We start from the raw sequence: 18,100 nt of genomic DNA, 5'->3' as shown, positions 1-18,100 counted from the left end.
GTTAGCCACCTGAGCAGGATCCTCAACTGTTGAACCATCAATATCCAGTGGACCAATCTGATTCATCCCTTTCCTTCTCGAGTTCAAGTATGTAAAGAACTCTTTTCTGTTTTTCTTTGCATCCTTTGCCAAGGATTTTTCGTAGTCTGCCTTTGCCTGCCTAATCTCCTTTGTGACTTGGTTACAGACCAACTTATATCTATCACAGGCTTCCATGTCACCCATTAATTTATATGTATCCCATGCATTTTTCTTCTCTGCCACATGTCTCATTAGTTCATCTGACAACCATTTAGGCCTAAACCTTGAACAATATTTCTTAGTTGGTATGTAAAGCCTGGTAGCCTCCAAGATTAGTTCCTTGAATGCTTCCCATTTTGAGTTTGCTGTTGGTAACATCATCAGTTGGTCCCACTGTATAGAATTTAAATACTGTCTCAGACCATCATAGTCGCCTTTACGAAAACAAAAACCCTTCCCTTTACCTCTGATGGTAGTTACCTCCTTGAGTAAATCCCACTTCAACACACTGTGATCACTGCCACCTAGTGGTTCATTTATCTGCAGGTTCTTAATGCATGAAGAGTCACTACTGATAATCAGATCAAGAGTTTTGCTCCCTCTTGTTGCCTCACGAACATGCTGGTGTAGAAAACAATCATCCAATAAATCCACAAAAGCCTTGCTAGTGTGCGAGTGACCAACCCACAAATTCCAGTCAATATCTGGGAAATTAAAATCCCCCATTATAAGACTCTCTGATTTACTGGCCCACTCTATTTCCCTGTACAATATCTTATTATACTCATCAGAGTCATTAGGCCTATAGCACACTCCTACTCTCAATTTTGATTTCCCTATGCTTATGTCACACCAAACTGATTCGGCACTGCCCTGTCCATCGATGTCGACTGGCTTCACTTCCTTGGACTTTATGTGTTTCTTAATTAATAGCATAACCCCTCCTCCCCTCCTGTCCTGTCTATCCTTTCTATACACATTGTATTCCCCAAATTCCAGTTCCGCATTACTTATATCTGTGTGACACCACGTCTCTGATATCCCAACAATATCTGCCTTTGATGTTTTGAGCAATACCTCAAATTCATCAAATTTATTTACCAAACTCCTAGCATTGGTGTACACGCAGGTATACATGCACCTGTTTCTATTCTTAGCTACCCTAACACAACCCATGTGTTTACTTGTAACGCAATGACTACCAGCAGTCTCTGAAATATCCTGCATCTTGTTTTTCAGACTTCTGCTCATTTCAATAGAAGCAGTGCAAGAATCACTTCCACCTCTGCCAGTGGCTACTGTTAATCTATTAGTCCTTGTATCCCCCCCAACTAGCAGTTTTCCGACCCACCTAACACTGCCTCGACAGCATCAGCAAAAATTCTTGCACCCTTTCTATTTAAGTGTATCCCATCCCTGTAGAAGCAATCTCTCCTGTTAACAAGTACAGTCCAGGCTGAAAAAAATTCTACCCCTTGAGCCTTGCACAATCCCTCCAGGGCCGAATTGATCGACAAGGCTCTCATCATATACTCCCTCCTATCGTGTCTGGGCAGAATTGCAGACACTTTCAAGTTCAACCCTAATTCACGGCTTTTTTTCAGCAGTGACCTGTACTTGCTAAGTAATTCCGCCGGTCTCCTACTCTTAATATCATTCGTGCCAACGTGTACAACTATATCACCTTTTGTGCCCTTAAAAGATGATATCCGCTCTACAATGTCATCAACCTTTGCCCCTGGCAGACATACCCTGGTCCTATTCCACCTATCCTTTTTACAAAGCATGTTCCCCGTTTCCCTGACAATAGAGTCACCAACAACTACTAGTTCCTGTGGGACCAGCGCATTCTGCCTAGGGGGCTGCTTCTGTGTTGCCTGATGACCAAGTGCAAGCTCTGGCGTTGATGTGGGCAGCTGAGAGCTTGATGGGCCCCTCGATTTATTTCCTTCGAGGGCATCCACCCTGTCCTTCAAGCTCTCATAAAGGCCCATAACAACGCTGAGTTGTCGCCTGATTTCCTTGCACTCCTTACATCGTGCACACACAAAGACATCCCCCTTGGCAGTATCATGTCCCGTACCCAACTGCTCCGCAAACATCAAGCAAACAGTGCATTTTAATAGACTGTGATTCAGAGGGCAACTGGCCCCCTCAGTTCTCCCCTGAACCACAGCACTCCCATTAGCTTGAGCCTTTTGCTTTGCTGCTCTGGTTAGAGTCATGATTCCAATGTAATTCAATAAAATTTAAAACAAAAATTAAATCCTTAAGTTATATTATATATATATATATATATATATATATATGGATATATATATTGTTTTTTTTTTTTTTTTTTTTTTTCGGTATCTAGTGTTCCCTTTATACAACTTCCGTATCACGTGTACCACTATAGTTATGTATTAATTATTTGTTACGATTAAGTCGTTATATATATTTATAGAGTTAAAAATACAATTTAATTGACAATAAAGTTTATCAAGATTAATAGATTTACTGAATAATTGACAATATTATATTATGCACTATACTACACTAAGCTTATGCTATCGTGTAAAAATGGCGGGAATTCACGAACGAGTATCAAGTATGTATTAATTATTTGTTACGTTTGTACTCTAAGTCGTTATATATATATAGTTAAAAGAACAATTTAATTGCCAATGAAGTTCGACAAGATTAATAGATTTACTGATTAATTTTCACGTAACTATGGCGGCTGTCTATGAACGGTAAACTCGTGTATTTGATACCCTTTCCGATACTAAGTAATACCTACAAATCTCTATCTAAGTTACTTTAACTTTAAGTACCGTAAATAGGAATATACAGCTACTCTAGAAATAAGTTAATATGTCAATTTAAACTAATAAAGCAGAATATAAATCAGAAAAAACTTCTCTGTTCCAGTAGCGGCAGAAAGGCACGTCCGCACAGGAAACTCTCGTGCTCGCACTTTTTACAGTATATAATTCTTAATAGTGATCAGATGCAATAAATGAAAATATTCACTATCACTCTGATGTTCTAACCATGCTGCCATTTCATTAATATTTTCAAGCATCTTTGTTGGTGCTTTTTCCTTCCATGAGACATTCACATTATCTTCTGAGTTACTCCCTATATCATTGGACTTCTGTTTGTTGAGGGTTTACCCACTATTCACAGAGGCTTCAATTTCTTCCTTGCTCAGGTAATGCGCAACTGAAGCTTCCGCAACCACCTCAATCCAAGCAGCCAGGTCATTTGCTCAAAGGCTGCCACCAAGTACATTACAAGTGGCCTTTGTTTCTTGTTCTGAAAATACTGCTAATTCAAGGTTATTATTAGTGATTTTGTCATTTCCGATACATTTTTTACAGTAGTTTTCAATTGCTGTTGAGCTTACTTTCTCCCAACACTAATCCAACACATTGTATGCAATGTCTTTCGGTGTTAATGTTTTCAGAAATTCTTAATTTTTTGAAAAATGTGATTCAGATTTTGCCATCTTTCAATTTCAAGACACCAGCCAAAGGATAAGCTGGGCAGTGCTGGACAGTAACAGTGCATTTCCTTCAAGCTTTTTTTTGGAAATCAAGTGGCATCTCAGTCATGATACAAACTCACTTTTAAACCATGAAACAAAAATATCACTTGTCACCCAACCATTGGAGCTAATTGCAGGTAGAGATTTCGTGTTGATGTGCTTGAAACGCTGGGGATTTCAACTTTTACCGATGTACAATGGCTTTAGCTTGTGATTTCCAGTCTTGTTTCCATATGGTAATACACTCTTTGTTTGTTTTCATGTCCAATTTGTTGGGTGCCTTTTTAATATCCAGTGACTTGTCAGGGGAGAAGTTTATATTATAGTGCTATTTTGTCATAGATGAACAGTTATACAACTGTTCATCTATGAATTCACCATCTTGAATCACATTATGCAAAATTCAGGAAATATTCCTGCTGCTGCAAGTCGCCAATTCACCTACAAGACCAATCTAGGATATCCCATGGCGAGCTTTCCATCTCCAAAGCTACCCTTCAGAAGCTTTAAATGTGTCATCTTTACCATGTAGCTTATGAAATTTAAGTGCCTGTGCTTTCAAAATTATGCCATTTATCAGTACTCCATTATGCTTAGTGCTTTCTGCAGTTCACATCACTATTTTCACAAGTATAGTTTTCTTTCTTTGGAAGCCTACTTAATCTTCTACAGAACCTATGAATGAACACAATTTTTCTTCATCTTTCATCCAACCATGGATCGTTCCTTCTGGAATTCTACACTCACAAAATATAGTAAATATTTTTTTGCCACTAACTCTTTCAATGATCTTTAACTTTTCTTCAACTGTATTATTTTTTATTTTTTTTTTTTTATGGCCATTACTTGAGTCCTACTGGTTTACTAATTTTGCCATGTATTTATTTCTGATGCCCTAGAATTTACTGTGTTTTGAGAAAACTGAATTAAAACCAAACTGTCTAGCCTATCAGAGTGCCGTCATGTGACTTTTTCATAAATCACTTGTCAGTTCATGTATATTGTTTAGTTTAGCCCTTAGCAGTTTTCGCTTTCCTAAGCATAATGTCAAAGAAAGGACGTCATCTGCTATTTACAAAAATTTACTTTGTAACTAATGTAACACACTTGCTGAACAGTAGTCTCCCTCCAGAGGTAGTTGTTTGTAATTATTGTTCGGCTGATATACTCTTTTATCACATCTCTAGTTGAGGGAAGAAACTGGGTATCTACGATAATTAGTCTCTGATCGGTCCTGTTGTTTTTACAAAAATTATTCATCAGCTGAACACTGACTATATCAAAGTGAATATACAGCCAATTTTTAGCCATATACAGCCAATTAGTTTGCTGGAACACACATCTTGTATGTTCTGAAAACTAATTACATGACTGTTTCAGAATGGATGCGTAAAATGTAAGTCCATAACTGCATTACCTATTAGTAGAATGTGAAGGGAATGATATAACCTTTAATACGTTACGGCTTTTAGTCTGTATACTCACGAATCGCCGACCAGGCTAGCCAGGTGGGTAAAGTGCCTGCCTGCCTGGCAACCCAAAGGTCGCGGGTTCGAATCCCGCCTCAGGCTTGGATCAAAGTACTGCAAAAACCTTGGGAGGTGCATTATGGCCACAGAAGCCAATGCGCCAACAACTACCAAAAAAAAAAAAAAAAAAAACTCACAAATCATTAATAAATAAAGTATTTATTTAATAACTAAATAAGCAACGGCACATTATATTGCCAATAAATCAGGAAAGGGACATGATATTGCCAAGGAATCTTAGTGTGCTCGATGTAAAGAGTGCGAGGACATTAGGCACCAACTTAGCATTGCCATGGGCCTTTATGAGAGCTTGAAGAACAGGGTGGATGCCCATGAAGGATTTAAATTGGGGTCCATCGAACTCTCAGCAGTCCACATATAATGCCAGAACTTGTACTTGATCATCAGGCAACACAGCAGCAATCCCCGAAGCAGAATGCACTGATCCCACAGGAGCTAGTTGTTGTTGGTAACTAGTGTCATGGAATCAGGAAATATACAGTGCAAAATAGGATATGTGGAATAGGACCAGGGGTATGTCTGTCAGGGGCAAAAGTTGATGTTATAGAGTGGATATCATCTTTTAAGGGCACAAAAGTGATATTGTTGTACACGTTGTTAATGACATTAAGAGTAGAAGATCTGACACAAGTAATTACAGACCTGTTAGTTTAACTTCTGTTCCGGAGTAAATAATGGAGTCACTACTTAAAGAAGCAATGCAGGATCATCTGGATAAGACTACAGTTATAGTTCAGACATAGCATGGGTTTGTTAAGGGGAAATCTTGTCTGACCAATTTGATTGGATACTATGATGTGGTCACTAAGGAACTGGATGCAAAAAATAATTTTGATATCATATACTTGGATTTCAGGAAAGTTTTTGATACTGTTGCACATAAAAGACTGTACAAATTAGAGCAGTATGGCATTAAGGGTAAGTTGCTACTACAGATAATGGGCTGGTTGAGTGGGAGAAGACAGAGAGTGGAAATCAATGGACACTGCTCTTTGCAGACTAATGTTATTAGTGCAGTCCCCCGGGGTTTGGTATTGAGATCATTGTTGATTTCTATATTTATCAATAATATTGATGAAGATATATATCAGGCTTAATGTCAAAGTTTTAAGATGATATGAAGGTTTGTAAGGTTGTTAATGACAGTAAAGACGGTATGATGCTGCAACAGGATCTAGAAAAGTTGGATGGATGGGCTGAGAGGTGGCAATTGAATTTTAACATTGACAAATGCAAATTACTGCATATGGGTAGCAGTAACCCTAGCGTAACATACCAACTGTGCAGTACTACACTCAGAGTAGTGAAGAATGAGAAAGACATGGGGGTAATCGTGCAGTCAGATATGAGTTTTCTAAGCAGTGCAGACGGTCTGCAAGAGTAGCTCATGGTGTCTTGTCAATGATATACAAGAATTTTTCAAGCAGGGATAAAGAGGTGATTATCCCCATGTATAAGGCAATGGTCAAGCCACACCTTGAGTATTGCATACAGATATAGAGGCCTCATTTTAAGAAGGATGTAGAGCTGTTGGAATGAGCACAGGGAAGGGCAATGAAATTGGTGAGGTAAACAAAGGGATGCTCTTACAAAGAAAGGTTAAGTTCTGCAAGTTGCATCATCTGGAGACTAGGCACCTGCGAGGTGATCTGATTGAGGTGTATAAGGATTTGAATGGTTTGAGCAAGCTCAATGCCGATGAGATTCTTCCTCTTACTTGGATTACTCACTTGAGGGGATATAAATTCAGATTAAGGAAAGACAGTTTCACAATAGGTATATCAGGCTTAATGTGTGGAAATTTTCCTTTAGCCGGTAAGTGGTTGACTGCTGGAACAAACTCCATCTGTCATTGTGGAAGTGAAGCTTAAATAGATTCAAGGAAGAACTGGACAAACTTTTGGAGTGAATGGATAGAAATGGGAAGGTTTTTTTTTTTTTTTTTTTTTTTTTTGCTGATGCTCTGTCACCTTGCTTTCTTGCATCATATGCCACTACTAATGCTAAAGTAAAGTGTATTTATATTAAAAAGTCTGAGGAAAAAAATAGTAAGATTTTTTTCAGCTATAATGAGCTTCACTTATAATGCAGGTATTAAAGTTGCCGCCTGACACCCACATTATGCATTACAATATGAACAATTCATTTAAATGAATTTTTCATAAATTGTAAACTATTTTCAGCAATTCAATTTGCAGCAAATTGTATCTCTTCTTAATAAACTGACATGTGGCCCACCCTCTACTTTAAAGACAATTAACTGCCCAATTACCATCTAGTACTATAAGCAGTATGGTGCTTAAATGATCAAGAAACATACTTCTTACAATACTATATTTTTCTGAAATAAAATGAAACCAGATAATGTGGGTGTAATTTATTCACATTGGTGGATTAAAAATATAGCCATAAAATAATCAAATTTCATATTTCAAAAGGCTGTTCTGTTTATATTCATAGAGTACTTTACCTTGTATGCTCATCTTTCAAGGTTTGGTAATTAGTTTTATGTTGCTCACATCGCAACCTTTCATCTGCTAAAATCTTCTGGAGTTCCATTTCTCTGGAAGGAAGAGATTTGAGCATGCCTGCTCCAGGCAGTAGTTTCATAGTTCTGTCCTCTGTTCTCTTGGATATAGCCCCACTACCAGTTTGTTCATCAACAGAGAGCAAATTCATTTTTTAAATTATTCTAGCATTTGTCAAGAAATGATCCCTTTATAATACATCTTTTTAACTGTTAAATGTTTTCTATAAATTCACATTTTAAAATATGTACACTTAGTACAACTTCCTGGACTGCTTGGATATGAGCCTGATAACACCACTACTTTCTACTGTAAAAAGAAAAAAATAATTAATTAATTGGCAACACTGAATATTAAATTTTTTTAAAACTATATATATATAATCATGATATAGGCTATTAGAACATTTATATTAGAAATGCCCAACTCATACCATTGGTAGTACATACATTACTGCATAGTAGAACATGGGCAGAGAAAAACGTGGTATTATTCATCACACACAAAAAAAAAATAATAATAATAATAATACACACCAAAAGAATAGGCTTAGTGCTTAGTTACAATAATCATACACAATTCCCCAATCACATGCAATTCCACTCACAACTGATACAAAACAGGAGCAAGCCTTTATAACTGCTTTAAAAGTTTTAATCTGATAACACTCGGGCAAAAAACTCATTGTATTATGGGAATCATTTCTATGGCATTTCTTGAAAACTTTTAATAGATGAACAATCTTTCCATGACAAGTAACTGTGAATTGCTAGGTAAACAGAATAGCATTAGAGTACAAAAGAGTTAAACACAATAAGAGTCGAAATGACTTCCCCACCCACAGGTGATAAATGGTTTAAAGAAAGGAGGGAATATGTCAATTATAATGAATGAAGTAAATGTCCACCCAAGCCTAGCAAAAGCATTTTGGAGAGAGAAATCTGGATCATTCAGATAGATGGCTAAATTTACACTATTCTGAAAAATTAAATTTAGCTAAAGAATCACTCACTATAGGAAACATCATTGACCAAATTAATAAGTTTCTTCATCATAACAATATTACTCACAATGTGCTTTCCACAGTCTTATAATGGGGGATTTTAATGGTTTTGGAAAAAACACAAATCAAACAGCATGATCATGTGCCATATTCACCAAATTGTCCCACACATACATGTGTAATTTCTTCTTCTTTCCTAAGTTGAAAAATTGAATGAAAGGGAAAAGACTTTCCAACACTAATGACAATAACATGTTTTTTTTGTCCATCCATAACCAATTGATTCCCAGCGTTCAGATTTTCATGAAATCTTAATTTGGTTCATATAGAAAGATTTCTTGGGCCATCTGAAATTTCATTAATATTGGATAAATAGAATCCAGCAATTATTATTTCTTTTTTCCCCATAGAGTTCATATGGAAAAAAGAAATTCATAGATTAAACATAGTTTTATGCAGTATTGTTAGCTTCAGACAGTCTGTGTATGCTTCACATGTATTATTATTTATTATTATTATTATTAGCCATATGGTGCAAGGAAGGTTGAGGCTTATGTTGCACCAGCCAAAGAAAATTTCCATAGAGAGAGAGAGAGAGAGAGAGAATAATATATCTCTAATATATCTTAATAATAATAATATATCCAGCTCAGGACCCTGGGTGTGCCAAGCCCATACTCACCAGATGTGAGTCCCGGGAATGAATTGTTATATAAGACCTGTGAACAGAAACATATCTATAGAGAGAAAAAGAGATTTAAAAAAAAAAATGACTATATGGAGAGGAGTAATAAGAATTATACACTTGTAAATAACTAAATGATATGATTCACAAACAAAACTAGAGTTTCATTGGGCGTTCTATGAAGTTATAATCTTAGTAACTAATTGATAAGAAGTAACTATATATACTTTTCACTTCAGTTAATCACAGAAAAAGAAAAAAATTCAATAAATTTTAAGAGAAAAATAGAATGCATCAAATATAACATACTGTGTACATTACCTAACTTGTAAGGGAAGTATGTATCAGATGTATTGCCATATATATATATATATATATATATATATATATATATCCCTGTATCCCATTCCTGTAGAATACAGGGATGTGATACACTTAAACAGAAATGGTGCAAGAATATTTGCTGATGCTATCGAGGCAGTATTAGGTGGGTCAGAAAACTGCTAACTTGGGGGGATACACAGACTAATAGATTAACAGTAGCTGCTGGCAGAGGTGAAAATGATTCTTGCACTGCTTTTATTGGAATGAGCAGCAGCCTGGAAAACAAGATGCCAGGAATTTCAGAGACTGCTGGGAGTCATGCCAGTACAAGTAAACACATGGGCTGTGTTAGAGTAGCTAAAAATAGGAACAGGAGCATGTATACTTGTGTGTACACCAATGCTAGGAGTTTGGTAAATAAATTTGATGAATTTGAGGTGTTGGTCAAAACATCAAAGGCAGATATTGTTGGAATATCAGAGACGTGGTGTCACACAGCTATAAGGAATGCAGAAATGGAATTTCGGGAATAGAATGTGTACAGGAGGGATAGACAAGGGAGGAGGAGGAGTGATGCTATTAGTTAAGAAACACATAAAAATCCAAGGAAGTACAGCCAGTTGACATGGCTGAACAGTGCAGTGTCGAGTCAGTTTGGTGTGATATAAGCACTGGAAAATCAAAATTGAGAGTAGGAGTGTGTTATAGGCCTAATGACTCTGATGAGTATAATAAACAACTATACAGGGAAATAGAGTGAGCCAGCAAATCAGAGAGTCTTATAATAGGTGATTTTAATTTCCCAGATATTGACTGGAATTTGTGTGTTGGTCACTCACACACTAGAAAAGCTTTTGTGGATTTATTGGATGATTGTTTTCTACAGGGGGATGTTTGGGAAATCAGAGGAAGTAATACTCTTGATCTGATTATCAGTAGTGATTCTTCATGCATTAAGAATCTGCAGATAAAGGAACCACTAGGTGGCAGTCAGCACACTGTGATCACTGCCACCTAGTGGCAGTGATCACAGTGTGCTGAAGTGGGATTTACTCAGAGAGGCTTTCCATACCAACTAAGATATAGTGTTCAAGGTTTAGGCCTAAATGGATGTCAGATGAACTAATGAGACATGTGGCAGAGAAGAAAAATGCAGAGGATACATAAATTAATGGTTGTCATGAAAGCCTATAATAGATGTAAGCTGGTCTGTAACCAAGTCACAAAGGAGGTTAAGGTAGGCAAAAGCAGATTACTTGAAATCTTTGGCAAAGGATGCAAAGAAAAACAGGTTAAATCTAAAAAGAAGGGGGTGAATCAGATTGGTCCACTGGATATCGATGGTTCAATTGTTGATGATCCTGCTCCAGTAGCTAACAAACTAAATGAGTATTCTGTATCTACATTCACACATGAGGAGTTATTCAGGAAGGGGAATGCCAGAGGTGAATTAAACTCTCATTTTATAATAACTGAGAGCAAAGTGGAGGAGAAATTGTTGAAGATAAACATAAAGGCACCTGGGGGTGGATGGGATCTATCCAGTTGTATTAAAGGAGGCAGCAAAGGAAGTAAGCAAACCCTTAGCCTTAATTATGAGAGCTTCCTTGGACTCAGGGGAGGTACTCATGGACTGTAGATGTGCAAATGTGACCCCAATTCACAAAGGTTAATCTAAGGGCAACAAGTAATTACAGACCTGTTAGTTTAACTTCTGTTCCAGGGAAATTAAGGGAGGCACTGGTTAAAGAAGCACTGCAGGATCATCTAGACAAGACTTCAGTTATAGTTCGGACACAGCATGATCTTGTTAAGGGGAAGTCTTATCTGACCAATTTGATTGGACACTGATGTGGTCACAAAGGAACTGGATGCAGGGAATAATTTTGATATCATATATTTGGATCTTAGAAAGGCTTTTGATACTGTTGCACATGGAAGACTGCTGCACAAATTGGAGCAGTGTGGCACTGGAGGCATATTGCTGCTATGGTTAAAGGGATGGTTTAGTAGGAGAAGACAGAGTGGTAATCAATGGACACTGATCTTTGTGGACTAATGTTATAAGAGAGTCCCTCAGGGTTCAGTGTTGGGTCCATTGTTGTTTTCTGTATTTATTAATGATACTGATGATGGTACATCAGGCTTGACGTCCAAGTTTGTAGACGATACAAGGTTGGCAAGGTTGTTAATGACAATAATGACAGTACGCAGCTGCAACAGAATCTGGAAAAGTTGAGCAGATGGGCTGAGAGGTGGCAACTGATGTTAAACGACAAATATAAAGTACTGCATATGGGAAGCAGTAACCCCAGTGTAACGTATCAACTGTGTTGTACTACACTGACATTGTTAGAGAAGGAAAAGGACCTGGGGCTAATTGTGCAGGCAGATATGAAGTTTTTTGAGCAGTGCAGATGGTCTGCAAGAGTAGCTTGTGGTGTCTTGTCAATGATATACAGGAATGTTGCTAGCAGGGTTAAGGAGGTGATTATCCCCTTGTACAAGGCAATGGTCAGGCCACACCTCGGGTACTGTATATAGGTCTGCAGGCCTCATTTTAGAAAGGATGTAAAGAGCTGCTGAAGCGAGTGCAGAGAATGGCTACAAGATTAGTGAATGGAACAAAGGGTTGCTCTTATGAAGAAAGGCTTAAGTTTTGCAAATTACAGTGTCTGGAGACTAGGCACCTGCGAGGTGATCTGATTGAGGTGTATAAGGCCTTGAATGGTTTGAGCATGCTCAGTGCTGATGGGATTCTTCCTCTTGCTCAGAATAATCACCTGAGAGGGCATAAATTCAAATTGAGGAATGACAGTTGTACGATAGATGTGTGGAAGTTTCTGTTTATCCAGCGTGTGGTTGATTGCTGGAACAAACTTCCATCTGCCGTTGTAGACGTTGATAGCTTAAATAGGTTCAAGGCAGAACTAGACAAACAATTGAAGCAAGTGGATGATGGGTGAAATTAGAAGATGTGTTTTTTTTTTTTTTTTTTTTTGGCTGATACTATATAAGCTTGCTTTCTTGCATCATATGCCTTTACTAATGCTAATGTTTAGACATTACTTAAGAAAGTTCAATCTATATTACATTTTCAGCATATGTTACATTGATCTCTGGAAATCTTTTAAGATCAGTATATTCTCCCCTGACCCCCTTCTCTCAACCACACAAATCTATTCACATAAATGAAAGTATATTTCATTTATTAATGTAGAACAAAAAGTCAGATTAAGGCCAAGTTTTCAACCTATGTTCCTTGGGAAAATTTCAGGTCTAGTTAAGATTTCACAGCCCTTATTCTCTCCCTCCACCCACACAAAAATTGGCATAAATGAAAGTATTTTTTCACATTAATCAACAAGAAAAATGCAGATTGCCAATAAATTTTCAACGTATTCTTTGCCCCCTGGGTTGTTTCTAAGTTCAATTATTATTTCATAGCATTTCCCTCTCCAGTTTCCCCAGTTATAGTAATATTTATAAAAATATTACTATAAATTTGGAATTCAAATTCTAGTTCATTTAAAATTTCATCACTTACTTAGAATATTTTAGGAATCATTTTAACAAATTTTCATTTTTATGGCTTGACTTATTTTGTTGTATATCATGAATTATTACTATTTGCTAATTGCCTGAAATGTCACCTGTGTACATTAATTAATTTGTAAATATCTTGAATATTTTTTACACTATTCAATTTTCAGATTGGTGAAAAGTTCAGCTCTGTTTTTTGGGGCAGTTCATTCTAGAGCTTTTCTATAGGATTCAGGTCAGAGCTCTGGACTGGCCAGTTCAAATTTTCGATGCTCATGCCCTCAAACCAGTACATCACACTGCGAGCAGTATGACATGGGGCAATGTCGTACTGATACAGCTATGGACTTTCCCCAATATGCTGCCATAACATAGGTAATGCAGTATTGTCCAGAACATCTGAACAGACCTTAGCATTAATGGTTTTGCTCAAAACAACCAATGGCCCTGGGTCAAACCATGAAAAACAGCCCGAGGTACCTTTTGCTGGGTGCCACCACACCCAGGCATGACCATCAGGTTGGTAGACTATGTACTGTGACTTATCACTCCAAAGCACAGCTTTCCATTGTCTACAATGACAGGTGTTACACCAAGCTAGATGGCAGCTGGCATTAGTCAGGGTGATTAGTGGCTTGTGGATGACTGCTGCATAAACATGGTAACTCATATCATGCAGTTCTGGCACACTATACTAGTGCTGATATGTTCCAATCATCTCAATGAAGGCCTGTGTGTGTGTGCTGCAACAGTTTCAACCTGTTCCACGTGAACGATTCCTTGCATGGTTCTCCTGTCATGCTTCGTCAGGTTCAGATGTTTTCCATGTCATTTTGTGATAGTTTCAGCACCAGCCCACTTCCATTTGCAGATCACATCACCAATTTTTGATTTAGGAATTTTCACTGGTGTTGAAATATCACATGCAGACTGACTACTTATATAGCACCCTATTATCACTCCACACTGGACGTCTGATAACTTCAACTGCAGCATCTTACATTTGCAATCATATTATTATATTCTGGAAGGCCCACAAGCAGTGTGTCTAATAGTTGTGTCTAACACATTGGCATGACTGAATATCAGAGGGGTGTCCAGATATTAAAGGGGGGGGGCAGTGTGTATGTGTGTGTGTATACTGTTGAATACATATACCAATTTAAAGAGAATATCTGCATGAATATGATATATCCATGTGAAACTACAGATCTATAAATAATACAAAATACAACATAAATGTATCCCACAGCTTCACTTATTTTCATGCAGATATTCTCTTCCAATGTCTATACATACTTAAAATTACAGTAAAACTGCTTTGGAAGTGGCCCTGTTCCATAACAAATATAATGGATTTTTGCAAGCAAATTTTGGCTATTGAAGTGGGCCAAATGGAAATTTTGGCTTCCCCCTGCCCCAAGGACCACCCAGATGGCAGCAGCTCTAAACATCAGACATCTTCTTGCCATTATCCATGAGAGAAGACTCGTCTTTGCTGTAAAAATGTTGTTTGCCATTATTTCAGACCCAGACTTCTGGGCTAACTGCGGTTGGAGGATCCCGGTCCCAAGCCTTCGGGCCAATCCAGTCCTTCAGGCCACCCCAAACTGGTTAAAGTTATCCGATCGGTTCTTACCCGTGCAAATACTGCAGTAATACTCCTTGGATGGCGACCTCTACAAGTTCGCATTGGATAAAAAATATAGGAAGAACTTACTCCATTGACTTCCTTCTCAGGACCACGTCACAGGACATTAGAACCTGCTCCCAAGGACCTATCCATCACTGCCATGGGTCCATCACTATAGTGTGCCAACTTTCTGCACCTGCTCAGATGACTCCAGCACTGTAAAAGGACTGCTCCCTGGAGAATAATTTAACATAACATGCTGTTGTGTATATATGTTCATATGTCAATTTTTCATTTGTTTTCCAATGTTTAATCCTACACTTGTATAATTAGTAATAATATTGTTTTTTTCTCCTATCTCATCCTTGTTCATTACATTATATTAGCCTTTACTGTAAACCCCTGGCTTGTAGCTGTGAAGGATATTGTGCACGGCGTGTGCGTTTCGTAAGCAATAATGAGTTCTTGTCTAATAACTTTAAACCATTAAAAACTACATTACATACAAACACTATTTTTGGGAGACTGGCATAATAAATGTCTGTCTAATTAAGAGCAAGATCAAATGGCTATATTTGGCAGATTTATGCTAGTTTGATATCAGCATTAGTTGAGGCATATGATGCAAGAAAGCAAGCTTATACAGCATCAGCGAAAAAAAAAAAAAACCCCTTCCCATTTCATCCATCTGGTCACTCCAAATGTTTGTCTAGTTCAGCCGTAAATTTATTTAAGCTATCAACTTCCACAACAACAGATGGAAGTCTGTTCCAGCAATCAACCACCCACTGGCTAAAGGCAAACTTCCACACATCTTTTCTACAACTGTCTTTCCTTAATTTGAATCTATGCCCCCTCAGGTTCTTAGTCTGAGCAAGCAGAAGTATTCCGTTGGCATTGAGCCTGCTCAAACCATTCAAGGCCTTATACACCTCAATCAGATCACCTCGCACATCCCTAGTCTCCAGATGCTGCAACTTGCAGAAATTAAACCTCTCTTGTTAAGAGGATCCCTTCATTCCCCTCACCAATCTTGTTGCCCTTCTCTGTACTTGTTCTAGCAACTCTATATCCTTCCTAAAATGAGGCTTCCAGACCTGTACACAATACTCAAGGTGTGGCCTGACCATTGCCTTATACAAAGGGATAATCACCTTCTTGTCTCTGCTAGCAAAATTCCTGTATATCATTGACAAAACTCCATGACCTGCTCTGGCAGCCCATCTGCACTGTTCAGAGAACTTCATATTTGACTGCACAATTACCCCCAGGTCTTTTTCATTCTCCACCTCCCTAAATGTAGTACCACAGAGTTGGTACATTTCTCTTGGGTTACTGCTACCCATTTGCAGTACTTTGCATTTGTCAATGTTAAACTTCAGTTGCCACTTCTCAGCCCATATGACTAACTTTTCTAGATCCTGTTGCAGTAGCATACTGTGTTTTGTGTCATTAACAACCCTGCCAACCTTTGTATCATCTGCAAACTTGGCTATTAAGCCTGATATACCTTCATCAATATCATTGATAAATACACAAAACAACAATGGGTCCAGCACCGAACCCTGGGGGACTCCACTAATAACATTAGTCCACGTAGAGCAGTGTCCATTTATTACCACTCTCTGCTGTCTCCCACTCAACCATCCCTTTATCCATCGCAGTAACTTGCCCTTAATGCCATACAGCTCCAATTTATACAGCAATCTTCCATATGCAACAGTATCAAAAGCTTTCCTGAAATCAAAGTATATGGATTCCAATAATTTTGATAATTTTGATATATGAAATCCAATAATTTTGATATCATATTATCAAAATTATTTTTAGCATCCAGTTCCTTTGTGACCACATCATAGTATCCAATCAAATTGGTCAGACAAGACTTCCCCTTAACAAACCCATGCTGTGTCTGAACTATTTCTGCTGCTGTCTTGTCTAGGTGATCCTGTATCACCTCTTTAACCAGTGGCTCCGTTATTTTCCCCAGAACAGAAGTTAAACTAACAGGTCTATAATTATTTGTATCGCCCTTTGAACCCCCTTTGTGAAATGGGGATACATTTGCACATTTGGAGTCCATGGGACCTCTGCTGACTAAGGATGCTCTGATAATTATGGCTAAGGGTTTGCTTACTTTCCTTGTTTCCTCCATTATAACTGGATAGATTCCATCTGCCCAGATGGAATCTATCCAGTTATGCCTTTTTTATGTTTAACTTCAACAATTTCTCCTCCACTTTGCTCTCAGTAATCACAAAATCACTTAGTTCCCTGAGAGAGTTCAATAAACTTCTGGCATTCCCCTCCTTGAATAACTCCTCATGTGTAAATGTAGATACAAAATACTAATTCAGTTTATCAGCTACTTGAGCAGGATCATCCATAGTTGAACCATCTATGTTAAGTGGACCAATCTGATTCATCCTTCTACAGTTTACATAAGTAAAGAACTCTTTGCTCTTTTTCTTTGCATCCTTTGCCAAAGATTTCTCATAATCTGCTTTCGCCTGCCTAACTTCCTTTGTGACTTGATTACAGACTAGCTTATATCTGTTGTAGGCTTCTGTGTTGCCTGATAATTTATATGCATCCCATGCATTTTTCTTCTCTGCCACAAGCCTCATTAATTCATCCAACATCCATTTAGGATTGAACCTTGAACAGTATTTCTTAGTTGGTATGAAAAGCCCAGTAATCTCCAAGATTAAGTCCCTGGAGGCTTCCCATTTAGAATTCACCGTTGGTAACATCATCAGTTGATCTCACTCCATTGAATATAAAAACTGTCTGAGACCTCTGTAGTCACCTATACAAAAACAAAAACATTTCCCTTTACCCCTGATGGTAGTTACATCTTTAAGTAAATCCCACGTCAGTACACTGTGATCACTGTCACCTAGTGGTTCCTTTATCTGCAAATTCCTAATGCATGATTCATCACTGATGAATTATGCATTAGGAATGCATGCTTGATCTGATGGAGTAATACCCTTGATCTGATGAATCATGCATGATTCATCAGATCAAGGGTATTAGTCCCTCTGGTTGCCCCTCAAACATGTTGCTGTAGAAAACAATCTTCCAATAAATCCACAAAAGTCTTGCTAGCATGCCAGTGACCAACCTACAAGTTCCAGTCAATATTTTACTGGTTTTTACTGATTTACTGGTCCATTCTATTTTTCTGCACAACTGTTCACTGTACTCATCAGCATCATTAGGCCTATAACATACTCCTACTCTCATTTTCCCTTTCCCAGTGTTTATGTCACACCAAA

General features: G+C 37.9%; 1 protein-coding gene across 3 annotated transcripts in view; it reads right to left on the bottom strand.

Annotated features, from left to right (window-relative positions):
* LOC150086818 (centrosomal protein of 83 kDa-like) overlaps positions 1-9,863 on the bottom strand; it is a 173,621-nt gene extending 163,758 nt beyond the window's left edge. Inside the window, exons 1-2 of one of the 3 annotated variants that reach the window (XM_090371589.1) lie at positions 9,641-9,863; positions 7,574-7,937 (exon numbers count right to left, since the gene is read on the bottom strand). In XM_090371589.1, the coding sequence (XP_090227715.1) occupies positions 7,574-7,782 (209 nt within the window). In that variant the 5' untranslated portion in view covers positions 7,783-7,937; positions 9,641-9,863. Of the gene's footprint in view, positions 1-7,573; positions 7,941-9,640 lie in introns of those variants that run through there. The other 2 variants (XM_090371588.1, XM_090371590.1) reach the window with 2 other exon arrangements.
* Between the last annotated feature and the right edge of the window lie 8,237 nt (positions 9,864-18,100).

This window comes from Mastigoproctus giganteus, chromosome 4 (genome assembly GCF_048544385.1).
Source record: "Mastigoproctus giganteus isolate SK-2022 chromosome 4, ASM4854438v1, whole genome shotgun sequence".
NCBI classification, from domain to species: Eukaryota; Metazoa; Arthropoda; class Arachnida; order Uropygi; family Thelyphonidae; genus Mastigoproctus; species Mastigoproctus giganteus.
Note: the sequence above shows the minus strand (reverse complement) of the source record. Positions and strands in the feature narration are given on the sequence as shown.